This window comes from Aotus nancymaae, unplaced genomic scaffold (assembly GCF_030222135.1).
Source record: "Aotus nancymaae isolate 86718 unplaced genomic scaffold, 86718_ANA_hifiasm-v0.15.2.pri h1tg000012l, whole genome shotgun sequence".
Classification (NCBI taxonomy): Eukaryota; Metazoa; Chordata; class Mammalia; order Primates; family Aotidae; genus Aotus; species Aotus nancymaae.
This window is the reverse complement of record NW_026988423.1, coordinates 50,597,020-50,611,706: the sequence shown is the minus strand read 5'-3', so window position 1 is coordinate 50,611,706 and position 14,687 is coordinate 50,597,020. Positions and strand designations below refer to the sequence as shown.

Here is a 14,687-nt window from a genome sequence, read left to right as displayed (position 1 = left end):
TTTTTTTTAATTTTAATTTTTATTTATTTATTTATTTTTTGAAAGTTTTTAGTTTATTAAGCTTCTTGTGAAAAGTCCACAGGGGCCATAGATAACATCATTGCAGCACCTTTACTCCTTCGGCTGTGATCCAATCTCCAGCTCACTTTTTGCCAGCACCAACACTGGCCTTTGCAGTCCCCCTGACTTTCTTCATTCTGTTCTTGCGTTCCTTTCATTGCTTTCTTGAGGTCTTTTTCTTCTCGTACAGGCCATGTCTTGCAAGTCTATGTTTGGGTTCATTTGTCTTTGCATAATCCAGGGAATCATAAATCATGCCAAAGCCAGTTGTCTTGCCACCACCAAAATGAGTTCTGAATCCAAATACAAAGATGACATCCGGTGTGGTCTTGTACATTTTGGCTAGTTTTTCCCGAATTTCTGTCTTAGGCACTGTTGCCTTCCCGGGGTGAAGGACATCAGTGACCATTTGTTTCCTCTGAAGTAGTCGGTTGGTCATGAACTTTCTAGTGCGGATAGTTACTGTGTCGTTCATGATGACGGCCTATCCTTAGACAACCGGGGAGGAAGAGCTTTTTTTTTTTTTTTTAAAACAGAGTCCTGCCCTGTCACCCAGGCTGGAGTGCAATGGTGCAATCTCAGGTCACTACAACCTCTACCTCTCAGGTTCAAGCCATTCTCGTGCCTCAGCCTCCCAAGTAGCTGGGATTCCAGGCGTGCACATCACACCGCCTGGCTAATTTTTGTATTTTTAGAAGAGACAGGGTTTTGCCATGTTGGCCAGGCTGGTCTCGAACTCCTGACCTCGTGATACGCCTGCCTTGGCCTCCCAAAGTGCTGGGATTACAGGCATGAGCCACCGTGCCCAGTCGGCTGGCATGTTATTCTAATAGGCCATATTCTCTCTTTTAAAAATACTTATTTATTTAAAAGACAAGGTCTCACTCTGTCACCCAGGCTGGAGTGCAGTGGTGCCATCACAGCTCATTATGAACATGATCTCCTGGGTTCAAGTGATCCTCCTGCCTCGGCCTCCAGAGTAGCTGAGACTACAGGTGTGTGCCACCATCCCCAGCTTATTTTTTAAATTTTATAGAGACAGAGTCTCACTCTGTCACCTGCTACCTGCACAATTTGACATTCCTGGGCCTCCCCCAGGATAGGGAGCAAACCCCCTGCCCATCTTCTTCCTTTACTTCTAAGGGCAGGGTCCTGATGTGGCTGATTTCTAACTGAAATCGGCATGCTGGTCCAGGGGCCAGGGACTTTCCAGGGCAGGGAGTAGAGACTCAGAAGCTTCAAGAGAATGAAAGAGGATAGTGGTTCTGGAGACTAACTCCCCTTTGTCTCTTTCAGACCTCGGCATGAACAGCACTGTGTGGGATGGAGGAGGGTGTGTCTCCCAAGGGGGCTCCCAGAACCCTCAGTGCCAGCAACAGTCTTGGAGCCAACAGACAGGTAAGGAGACAGACTCCAAGATCTGGGAAGATGGCCCACCTGCGAAAGGACTAGAGTGATCCCTGCCAGGCTGGTGAAATCCCCAGATTGTACAGTGTGTGACAGCTTGAGATCTGTGGCCAAGAAAGACAGGCAGGTGTGGAAGTGACGCAGGCAGGGACTATGCAAGAAAGAGGGTTTGGGTTGAGTTCAATTCCTAACAGTGTAGAACTGTGGGCAGGAGAGACTAAGGCACTGGAGAAACGGATGCCACTTCATCCTGAAAAGGGACAGTGACATCACTCATCTGAACATATTTTCAGGAAAAAGCCCACTACAACAATCACTCCTGACATAGAGAACCCTAAGAAACTCCTAAAGAAAATGTCACTGTATCTTAAACAGGTTTTGTGGTGAACACCGCCATAGGTAAAACACTTACAAACCTCATGATGCGTAGACTTCTTTCGACAAATGGGTCCACCACTGAGATAACCTCCGATGAGACCAGCATGGATTCACACATGCCTGGTGTCTCCAGTACCGGCTGGACATCAGGAGACCCAGGAACAACCTCAAAATATAACAATGACAGTGTCAGTTCCTCTCAGATCACTCGCGAAATCGCCAACAATTCTCCAATGCTTACCAGGGAAGAAAGTGTGTCATCGACCACTGGGCTTGCCACCAACACAACTGGGGCCACTACCGAGGCCAGTAACTCGTCAACCACTTCTGCGGGTACCAAATCACTGGTGACCAACTCTACTCAGGACAGCTCCTCTCCTACCATTCCTGGAGGCACTACTAGGCCTTCACCGGCTCCCAGTGGAGAAAGCACGCCATCAACCACAGGTCCAGCCACCCGCACACCTGGGGCCACTACGGAGGCCAGCACCTTTTCAACCGCTGCTGTGGGCAGCAGTTCACTGGTGACCACGTCCACTCAGGAGAGTTCCTCCCTTACTGCTCCCGGAGGTGACACCACATCTTCAACTGCTCCCAGTGGAGACAGGACGCCATCAACTACGGGGCCTGCCACCACCACACCTGAGGCCACTAGCAAGGCCAGCACCCTGTCAACTGCTCCTGCTGCCACTAGTTCAGTGGTGACCACTTCTAGTCAGTCCAGTTCTTCCCCTACCTCTCCTGGAGGTCACACCTCGCCTTCAACTGCTCCCGGGGGAGGAAGCACGCCATCAACCACCAGGCTAGCCACCACCACACCTGGGGCAACTACCGAGGCTGGCACCTTGTCAACTGCTGCTGCGGGCACCAGCTCACTGGTCACCACGTCCACTCAGGGCAGTTCCTCCCCTACCGCGCCTGGAGGCGACACCATGGCTTCAACCGCACCTGGTGAAGGAAGCACACCGTCAACAACCGGGCCTGACACCACCACATCTGGGGCCATTACGAAGGCCAGCACCCCATTAACCACTCCGGCGGGCACCAAATCACCGGTGGCCCCCTCTACTCAGGCCAGTTCCTCCCCTACCACTCCTGGAGGCACTACCACTCCTTCAACCGCTCCCGGGGGAGGAAGCACACCATCAACCACGGGGCCTGCCACCTCCACACCTGGGGCCACTGTGGAGGCCAGCACCTTTCCAACTGCTGCTACAGGCACCAGCTCACTGGTGATCACGTCCACTCAGGACAGTTCCTCCCCTAACACTGCAGGCGGCAACACCACACCTTCAACTGCTCCCAGTGGAGACAGCACGCCATCAACCACGGGGCCTGCCACCACCACACCTGAGGCCACTAGCAAGGCCAGCACCCTGTCAACTGCTCCTGCTGCCACTAGCTCAGTGGTGACCACTTCTACTCAGGCCAGTTCCTCCCCTACCTCTCCTGGAGGCAACACCTCGCCTTCGTCCACTCCCGGGGGAGGAAGCATGCTATCAACCACTGGGCTAGCCACCACCACACCTGGGGCCACTACCGAGGCCAGCACCCCGTCAACCACTCCTGCGGGTACCAAATCACCGGTGGCCACCTCTACTCACGCCAGTTCCTCTCCTACCATTCCTGGAGGCACTAGCAGGCCTTCACCGGCTCCCAGTGGAGAAAGCACGCCATCAGCCACAGGGCCTGCCACCCCCACGCCTGGGGCCACTACGGAGGCCAGCACCTTTTCAACCGCTGCTGTGGGCAGCAGTTCACTGGTGACCACGTCCACTCAGGAGAGTTCCTCCCCTACTGCTCCCAGAGGTGACACCACATCTTCAACTGCTCCCAGTGGAGACAGCATGCCATCAACTACGGGGCCTGCCACCACCACACCTGAGGCCACTAGCAAGGCCAGCACCCTGTCAACTGCTCCTGCTGGCACTAGCTCAGTGGTGACCACTTCTAGTCAGTCCAGTTCTTCCCCTACCTCTCCTGGAGGTCACACCTCGCCTTCAACCGCTCCCGGGGGAGGAAGCACGCCATCAACCACCAGGCTAGCCACCACCACACCTGGGGCAACTACCGAGGCCGGCACCTTGTCAACTGCTGCTGCGGGCACCAGCTCACTGGTCACCACGTCCACTCAGGGCAGTTCCTCCCCTACCGCGCCTGGAGGCGACACCATGGCTTCAACCGCACCTGGTGAAGGAAGCACACCGTCAACAACCGGGCCTGACACCACCACATCTGGGGCCATTACGAAGGCCAGCACCCCATTAACCACTCCGGCGGGCACCAAATCACCGGTGGCCCCCTCTACTCAGGCCAGTTCCTCCCCTACCACTCCTGGAGGCACTACCACTCCTTCAACCGCTCCCGGGGGAGGAAGCACACCATCAACCACGGGGCCTGCCACCTCCACACCTGGGGCCACTGTGGAGGCCAGCACCTTTCCAACTGCTGCTACAGGCACCAGCTCACTGGTGATCACGTCCACTCAGGACAGTTCCTCCCCTAACACTGCAGGCGGCAACACCACACCTTCAACTGCTCCCAGTGGAGACAGCACGCCATCAACCACGGGGCCTGCCACCACCACACCTGAGGCCACTAGCAAGGCCAGCACCCTGTCAACTGCTCCTGCTGCCACTAGCTCAGTGGTGACCACTTCTACTCAGGCCAGTTCCTCCCCTACCTCTCCTGGAGGCAACACCTCGCCTTCGTCCACTCCCGGGGGAGGAAGCATGCTATCAACCACTGGGCTAGCCACCACCACACCTGGGGCCACTACCGAGGCCAGCACCCCGTCAACCACTCCTGCGGGTACCAAATCACCGGTGGCCACCTCTACTCACGCCAGTTCCTCTCCTACCATTCCTGGAGGCACTAGCAGGCCTTCACCGGCTCCCAGTGGAGAAAGCACGCCATCAGCCACAGGGCCTGCCACCCCCACGCCTGGGGCCACTACGGAGGCCAGCACCTTTTCAACCGCTGCTGTGGGCAGCAGTTCACTGGTGACCACGTCCACTCAGGAGAGTTCCTCCCCTACTGCTCCCAGAGGTGACACCACATCTTCAACTGCTCCCAGTGGAGACAGCATGCCATCAACTACGGGGCCTGCCACCACCACACCTGAGGCCACTAGCAAGGCCAGCACCCTGTCAACTGCTCCTGCTGGCACTAGCTCAGTGGTGACCACTTCTAGTCAGTCCAGTTCTTCCCCTACCTCTCCTGGAGGTCACACCTCGCCTTCAACCGCTCCCGGGGGAGGAAGCACGCCATCAACCACCAGGCTAGCCACCACCACACCTGGGGCAACTACCGAGGCCGGCACCTTGTCAACTGCTGCTGCGGGCACCAGCTCACTGGTCACCACGTCCACTCAGGGCAGTTCCTCCCCTACCGCGCCTGGAGGCGACACCATGGCTTCAACCGCACCTGGTGAAGGAAGCACACCGTCAACAACCGGGCCTGACACCACCACATCTGGGGCCATTACGAAGGCCAGCACCCCATTAACCACTCCGGCGGGCACCAAATCACCGGTGGCCCCCTCTACTCAGGCCAGTTCCTCCCCTACCACTCCTGGAGGCACTACCACTCCTTCAACCGCTCCCGGGGGAGGAAGCACACCATCAACCACGGGGCCTGCCACCTCCACACCTGGGGCCACTGTGGAGGCCAGCACCTTTCCAACTGCTGCTACAGGCACCAGCTCACTGGTGATCACGTCCACTCAGGACAGTTCCTCCCCTAACACTGCAGGCGGCAACACCACACCTTCAACTGCTCCCAGTGGAGACAGCACGCCATCAACCACGGGGCCTGCCACCACCACACCTGAGGCCACTAGCAAGGCCAGCACCCTGTCAACTGCTCCTGCTGCCACTAGCTCAGTGGTGACCACTTCTACTCAGGCCAGTTCCTCCCCTACCTCTCCTGGAGGCAACACCTCGCCTTCGTCCACTCCCGGGGGAGGAAGCATGCTATCAACCACTGGGCTAGCCACCACCACACCTGGGGCCACTACCGAGGCCAGCACCCCGTCAACCACTCCTGCGGGTACCAAATCACCGGTGGCCACCTCTACTCACGCCAGTTCCTCTCCTACCATTCCTGGAGGCACTAGCAGGCCTTCACCGGCTCCCAGTGGAGAAAGCACGCCATCAGCCACAGGGCCTGCCACCCCCACGCCTGGGGCCACTACGGAGGCCAGCACCTTTTCAACCGCTGCTGTGGGCAGCAGTTCACTGGTGACCACGTCCACTCAGGAGAGTTCCTCCCCTACTGCTCCCAGAGGTGACACCACATCTTCAACTGCTCCCAGTGGAGACAGCATGCCATCAACTACGGGGCCTGCCACCACCACACCTGAGGCCACTAGCAAGGCCAGCACCCTGTCAACTGCTCCTGCTGGCACTAGCTCAGTGGTGACCACTTCTAGTCAGTCCAGTTCTTCCCCTACCTCTCCTGGAGGTCACACCTCGCCTTCAACCGCTCCCGGGGGAGGAAGCACGCCATCAACCACCAGGCTAGCCACCACCACACCTGGGGCAACTACCGAGGCCGGCACCTTGTCAACTGCTGCTGCGGGCACCAGCTCACTGGTCACCACGTCCACTCAGGGCAGTTCCTCCCCTACCGCGCCTGGAGGCGACACCATGGCTTCAACCGCACCTGGTGAAGGAAGCACACCGTCAACAACCGGGCCTGACACCACCACATCTGGGGCCATTACGAAGGCCAGCACCCCATTAACCACTCCGGCGGGCACCAAATCACCGGTGGCCCCCTCTACTCAGGCCAGTTCCTCCCCTACCACTCCTGGAGGCACTACCACTCCTTCAACCGCTCCCGGGGGAGGAAGCACACCATCAACCACGGGGCCTGCCACCTCCACACCTGGGGCCACTGTGGAGGCCAGCACCTTTCCAACTGCTGCTACAGGCACCAGCTCACTGGTGATCACGTCCACTCAGGACAGTTCCTCCCCTAACACTGCAGGCGGCAACACCACACCTTCAACTGCTCCCAGTGGAGACAGCACGCCATCAACCACGGGGCCTGCCACCACCACACCTGAGGCCACTAGCAAGGCCAGCACCCTGTCAACTGCTCCTGCTGCCACTAGCTCAGTGGTGACCACTTCTACTCAGGCCAGTTCCTCCCCTACCTCTCCTGGAGGCAACACCTCGCCTTCGTCCACTCCCGGGGGAGGAAGCATGCTATCAACCACTGGGCTAGCCACCACCACACCTGGGGCCACTACCGAGGCCAGCACCCCGTCAACCACTCCTGCGGGTACCAAATCACCGGTGGCCACCTCTACTCACGCCAGTTCCTCTCCTACCATTCCTGGAGGCACTAGCAGGCCGTCACCGGCTCCCAGTGGAGAAAGCACGCCATCAGCCACAGGGCCTGCCACCCCCACGCCTGGGGCCACTACGGCGGCCAGCACCTTTTCAACCGCTGCTGTGGGCAGCAGTTCACTGGTGACCACGTCCACTCAGGAGAGTTCCTCCCCTACTGCTCCCAGAGGTGACACCACATCTTCAACTGCTCCCAGTGGAGACAGCATGCCATCAACTACGGGGCCTGCCACCACCACACCTGAGGCCACTAGCAAGGCCAGCACCCTGTCAACTGCTCCTGCTGGCACTAGCTCAGTGGTGACCACTTCTAGTCAGTCCAGTTCTTCCCCTACCTCTCCTGGAGGTCACACCTCGCCTTCAACCGCTCCCGGGGGAGGAAGCACGCCATCAACCACCAGGCTAGCCACCACCACACCTGGGGCAACTACCGAGGCCGGCACCTTGTCAACTGCTGCTGCGGGCACCAGCTCACTGGTCACCACGTCCACTCAGGGCAGTTCCTCCCCTACCGCGCCTGGAGGCGACACCATGGCTTCAACCGCACCTGGTGAAGGAAGCACACCGTCAACAACCGGGCCTGACACCACCACATCTGGGGCCATTACGAAGGCCAGCACCCCATTAACCACTCCGGCGGGCACCAAATCACCGGTGGCCCCCTCTACTCAGGCCAGTTCCTCCCCTACCACTCCTGGAGGCACTACCACTCCTTCAACCGCTCCCGGGGGAGGAAGCACACCATCAACCACGGGGCCTGCCACCTCCACACCTGGGGCCACTGTGGAGGCCAGCACCTTTCCAACTGCTGCTACAGGCACCAGCTCACTGGTGATCACGTCCACTCAGGACAGTTCCTCCCCTAACACTGCAGGCGGCAACACCACACCTTCAACTGCTCCCAGTGGAGACAGCACGCCATCAACCACGGGGCCTGCCACCACCACACCTGAGGCCACTAGCAAGGCCAGCACCCTGTCAACTGCTCCTGCTGCCACTAGCTCAGTGGTGACCACTTCTACTCAGGCCAGTTCCTCCCCTACCTCTCCTGGAGGCAACACCTCGCCTTCGTCCACTCCCGGGGGAGGAAGCATGCTATCAACCACTGGGCTAGCCACCACCACACCTGGGGCCACTACCGAGGCCAGCACCCCGTCAACCACTCCTGCGGGTACCAAATCACCGGTGGCCACCTCTACTCACGCCAGTTCCTCTCCTACCATTCCTGGAGGCACTAGCAGGCCTTCACCGGCTCCCAGTGGAGAAAGCACGCCATCAGCCACAGGGCCTGCCACCCCCACGCCTGGGGCCACTACGGAGGCCAGCACCTTTTCAACCGCTGCTGTGGGCAGCAGTTCACTGGTGACCACGTCCACTCAGGAGAGTTCCTCCCTTACTGCTCCCGGAGGTGACACCACATCTTCAACTGCTCCCAGTGGAGACAGGACGCCATCAACCACGGGGCCTGCCACCACCACACCTGAGGCCACTAGCAAGGCCAGCACCCTGTCAACTGCTCCTGCTGCCACTAGTTCAGTGGTGACCACTTCTAGTCAGTCCAGTTCTTCCCCTACCTCTCCTGGAGGTCACACCTCGCCTTCAACCGCTCCCGGGGGAGGAAGCACGCCATCAACCACCAGGCTAGCCACCACCACACCTGGGGCAACTACCGAGGCCGGCACCTTGTCAACTGCTGCTGCGGGCACCAGCTCACTGGTCACCACGTCCACTCAGGGCAGTTCCTCCCCTACCGTGCCTGGAGGCGACACCATGGCTTCAACCGCACCTGGTGAAGGAAGCACACCGTCAACAACCGGGCCTGACACCACCACATCTGGGGCCATTACGAAGGCCAGCACCCCATTAACCACTCCGGCGGGCACCAAATCACCGGTGGCCCCCTCTACTCAGGCCAGTTCCTCCCCTACCACTCCTGGAGGCACTACCACTCCTTCAACCGCTCCCGGGGGAGGAAGCACACCATCAACCACGGGGCCTGCCACCTCCACACCTGGGGCCACTGTGGAGGCCAGCACCTTTCCAACTGCTGCTACAGGCACCAGCTCACTGGTGATCACGTCCACTCAGGACAGTTCCTCCCCTAACACTGCAGGCGGCAACACCACACCTTCAACTGCTCCCAGTGGAGACAGCACGCCGTCAACCACGGGGACTGCCACCACCACACCTGAGGCCACTAGCAAGGCCAGCACCCTGTCAACTGCTCCTGCTGCCACTAGCTCAGTGGTGACCACTTCTACTCAGGCCAGTTCCTCCCCTACCTCTCCTGGAGGCAACACCTCGCCTTCGTCCACTCCCGGGGGAGGAAGCATGCTATCAACCACTGGGCTAGCCACCACCACACCTGGGGCCACTACCGAGGCCAGCACCCCGTCAACCACTCCTGCGGGTACCAAATCACCGGTGGCCACCTCTACTCACGCCAGTTCCTCTCCTACCATTCCTGGAGGCACTAGCAGGCCTTCACCGGCTCCCAGTGGAGAAAGCACGCCATCAGCCACAGGGCCTGCCACCCCCACGCCTGGGGCCACTACGGAGGCCAGCACCTTTTCAACCGCTGCTGTGGGCAGCAGTTCACTGGTGACCACGTCCACTCAGGAGAGTTCCTCCCCTACTGCTCCCAGAGGTGACACCACATCTTCAACTGCTCCCAGTGGAGACAGCATGCCATCAACTACGGGGCCTGCCACCACCACACCTGAGGCCACTAGCAAGGCCAGCACCCTGTCAACTGCTCCTGCTGGCACTAGCTCAGTGGTGACCACTTCTAGTCAGTCCAGTTCTTCCCCTACCTCTCCTGGAGGTCACACCTCGCCTTCAACCGCTCCCGGGGGAGGAAGCACGCCATCAAACACCAGGCTAGCCACCACCACACCTGGGGCAACTACCGAGGCCGGCACCTTGTCAACTGCTGCTGCGGGCACCAGCTCACTGGTCACCACGTCCACTCAGGGCAGTTCCTCCCCTACCGCGCCTGGAGGCGACACCATGGCTTCAACCGCACCTGGTGAAGGAAGCACACCGTCAACAACCGGGCCTGACACCACCACATCTGGGGCCATTACGAAGGCCAGCACCCCATTAACCACTCCGGCGGGCACCAAATCACCGGTGGCCCCCTCTACTCAGGCCAGTTCCTCCCCTACCACTCCTGGAGGCACTACCACTCCTTCAACCGCTCCCGGGGGAGGAAGCACACCATCAACCACGGGGCCTGCCACCTCCACACCTGGGGCCACTGTGGAGGCCAGCACCTTTCCAACTGCTGCTACAGGCACCAGCTCACTGGTGATCACGTCCACTCAGGACAGTTCCTCCCCTAACACTGCAGGCGGCAACACCACACCTTCAACTGCTCCCAGTGGAGACAGCACGCCATCAACCACGGGGCCTGCCACCACCACACCTGAGGCCACTAGCAAGGCCAGCACCCTGTCAACTGCTCCTGCTGCCACTAGCTCAGTGGTGACCACTTCTACTCAGGCCAGTTCCTCCCCTACCTCTCCTGGAGGCAACACCTCGCCTTCGTCCACTCCCGGGGGAGGAAGCATGCTATCAACCACTGGGCTAGCCACCACCACACCTGGGGCCACTACCGAGGCCAGCACCCCGTCAACCACTCCTGCGGGTACCAAATCACCGGTGGCCACCTCTACTCATGCCAGTTCCTCTCCTACCATTCCTGGAGGCACTAGCAGGCCGTCACCGGCTCCCAGTGGAGAAAGCACGCCATCAGCCACAGGGCCTGCCACCCCCACGCCTGGGGCCACTACGGAGGCCAGCACCTTTTCAACCGCTGCTGTGGGCAGCAGTTCACTGGTGACCACGTCCACTCAGGAGAGTTCCTCCCCTACTGCTCCCAGAGGTGACACCACATCTTCAACTGCTCCCAGTGGAGACAGCATGCCATCAACTACGGGGCCTGCCACCACCACACCTGAGGCCACTAGCAAGGCCAGCACCCTGTCAACTGCTCCTGCTGGCACTAGCTCAGTGGTGACCACTTCTAGTCAGTCCAGTTCTTCCCCTACCTCTCCTGGAGGTCACACCTCGCCTTCAACCGCTCCCGGGGGAGGAAGCACGCCATCAACCACCAGGCTAGCCACCACCACACCTGGGGCAACTACCGAGGCCGGCACCTTGTCAACTGCTGCTGCGGGCACCAGCTCACTGGTCACCACGTCCACTCAGGGCAGTTCCTCCCCTACCGCGCCTGGAGGCGACACCATGGCTTCAACCGCACCTGGTGAAGGAAGCACACCGTCAACAACCGGGCCTGACACCACCACATCTGGGGCCATTACGAAGGCCAGCACCCCATTAACCACTCCGGCGGGCACCAAATCACCGGTGGCCCCCTCTACTCAGGCCAGTTCCTCCCCTACCACTCCTGGAGGCACTACCACTCCTTCAACCGCTCCCGGGGGAGGAAGCACACCATCAACCACGGGGCCTGCCACCTCCACACCTGGGGCCACTGTGGAGGCCAGCACCTTTCCAACTGCTGCTACAGGCACCAGCTCACTGGTGATCACGTCCACTCAGGACAGTTCCTCCCCTAACACTGCAGGCGGCAACACCACACCTTCAACTGCTCCCAGTGGAGACAGCACGCCGTCAACCACGGGGCCTGCCACCACCACACCTGAGGCCACTAGCAAGGCCAGCACCCTGTCAACTGCTCCTGCTGCCACTAGCTCAGTGGTGACCACTTCTACTCAGGCCAGTTCCTCCCCTACCTCTCCTGGAGGCAACACCTCGCCTTCGTCCACTCCCGGGGGAGGAAGCATGCTATCAACCACTGGGCTAGCCACCACCACACCTGGGGCCACTACCGAGGCCAGCACCCCGTCAACCACTCCTGCGGGTACCAAATCACCGGTGGCCACCTCTACTCACGCCAGTTCCTCTCCTACCATTCCTGGAGGCACTAGCAGGCCTTCACCGGCTCCCAGTGGAGAAAGCACGCCATCAGCCACAGGGCCTGCCACCCCCACGCCTGGGGCCACTACGGAGGCCAGCACCTTTTCAACCGCTGCTGTGGGCAGCAGTTCACTGGTGACCACGTCCACTCAGGAGAGTTCCTCCCCTACTGCTCCCAGAGGTGACACCACATCTTCAACTGCTCCCAGTGGAGACAGCATGCCATCAACTACGGGGCCTGCCACCACCACACCTGAGGCCACTAGCAAGGCCAGCACCCTGTCAACTGCTCCTGCTGGCACTGGCTCAGTGGTGACCACTTCTAGTCAGTCCAGTTCTTCCCCTACCTCTCCTGGAGGTCACACCTCGCCTTCAACCGCTCCCGGGGGAGGAAGCACGCCATCAACCACCAGGCTAGCCACCACCACACCTGGGGCAACTACCGAGGCCGGCACCTTGTCAACTGCTGCTGCGGGCACCAGCTCACTGGTCACCACGTCCACTCAGGGCAGTTCCTCCCCTACCGCGCCTGGAGGCGACACCATGGCTTCAACCGCACCTGGTGAAGGAAGCACACCGTCAACAACCGGGCCTGACACCACCACATCTGGGGCCATTACGAAGGCCAGCACCCCATTAACCACTCCGGCGGGCACCAAATCACCGGTGGCCCCCTCTACTCAGGCCAGTTCCTCCCCTACCACTCCTGGAGGCACTACCACTCCTTCAACCGCTCCCGGGGGAGGAAGCACACCATCAACCACGGGGCCTGCCACCTCCACACCTGGGGCCACTGTGGAGGCCAGCACCTTTCCAACTGCTGCTACAGGCACCAGCTCACTGGTGATCACGTCCACTCAGGACAGTTCCTCCCCTAACACTGCAGGCGGCAACACCACACCTTCAACTGCTCCCAGTGGAGACAGCACGCCGTCAACCACGGGGCCTGCCACCACCACACCTGAGGCCACTAGCAAGGCCAGCACCCTGTCAACTGCTCCTGCTGCCACTAGCTCAGTGGTGACCACTTCTACTCAGGCCAGTTCCTCCCCTACCTCTCCTGGAGGCAACACCTCGCCTTCGTCCACTCCCGGGGGAGGAAGCATGCTATCAACCACTGGGCTAGCCACCACCACACCTGGGGCCACTACCGAGGCCAGCACCCCGTCAACCACTCCTGCGGGTACCAAATCACCGGTGGCCACCTCTACTCACGCCAGTTCCTCTCCTACCATTCCTGGAGGCACTAGCAGGCCTTCACCGGCTCCCAGTGGAGAAAGCACGCCATCAGCCACAGGGCCTGCCACCCCCACGCCTGGGGCCACTACGGAGGCCAGCACCTTTTCAACCGCTGCTGTGGGCAGCAGTTCACTGGTGACCACGTCCACTCAGGAGAGTTCCTCCCCTACTGCTCCCAGAGGTGACACCACATCTTCAACTGCTCCCAGTGGAGACAGCATGCCATCAACTACGGGGCCTGCCACCACCACACCTGAGGCCACTAGCAAGGCCAGCACCCTGTCAACTGCTCCTGCTGGCACTGGCTCAGTGGTGACCACTTCTAGTCAGTCCAGTTCTTCCCCTACCTCTCCTGGAGGTCACACCTCGCCTTCAACCGCTCCCGGGGGAGGAAGCACGCCATCAACCACCAGGCTAGCCACCACCACACCTGGGGCAACTACCGAGGCCGGCACCTTGTCAACTGCTGCTGCGGGCACCAGCTCACTGGTCACCACGTCCACTCAGGGCAGTTCCTCCCCTACCGCGCCTGGAGGCGACACCATGGCTTCAACCGCACCTGGTGAAGGAAGCACACCGTCAACAACCGGGCCTGACACCACCACATCTGGGGCCATTACGAAGGCCAGCACCCCATTAACCACTCCGGCGGGCACCAAATCACCGGTGGCCCCCTCTACTCAGGCCAGTTCCTCCCCTACCACTCCTGGAGGCACTACCACTCCTTCAACCGCTCCCGGGGGAGGAAGCACACCATCAACCACGGGGCCTGCCACCTCCACACCTGGGGCCACTGTGGAGGCCAGCACCTTTCCAACTGCTGCTACAGGCACCAGCTCACTGGTGATCACGTCCACTCAGGACAGTTCCTCCCCTAACACTGCAGGCGGCAACACCACACCTTCAACTGCTCCCAGTGGAGACAGCACGCCATCAACCACGGGGCCTGCCACCACCACACCTGAGGCCACTAGCAAGGCCAGCACCCTGTCAACTGCTCCTGCTGCCACTAGCTCAGTGGTGACCACTTCTACTCAGGCCAGTTCCTCCCCTACCTCTCCTGGAGGCAACACCTCGCCTTCGTCCACTCCCGGGGGAGGAAGCATGCTATCAACCACTGGGCTAGCCACCACCACACCTGGGGCCACTACCGAGGCCAGCACCCCGTCAACCACTCCTGCGGGTACCAAATCACCGGTGGCCACCTCTACTCACGCCAGTTCCTCTCCTACCATTCCTGGAGGCACTAGCAGGCCTTCACCGGCTCCCAGTGGAGAAAGCACGCCATCAGCCACAGGGCCT

The 14,687-nt window shown here is 60.2% G+C and overlaps 1 protein-coding gene across 1 annotated transcript; it reads right to left on the bottom strand.

Moving 5' to 3' along the window:
• Nucleotides 1–40: 40 nt before the first annotated feature.
• Nucleotides 41–563, bottom strand: LOC105714868 (small ribosomal subunit protein eS24-like). The gene has a single exon (XM_064375725.1). It carries the CDS (start codon nucleotides 533–535, stop codon nucleotides 215–217), a length of 321 nt encoding a protein of 106 aa, XP_064231795.1. The 5' UTR covers nucleotides 536–563; the 3' UTR covers nucleotides 41–214.
• Between the last annotated feature and the right edge of the window lie 14,124 nt (nucleotides 564–14,687).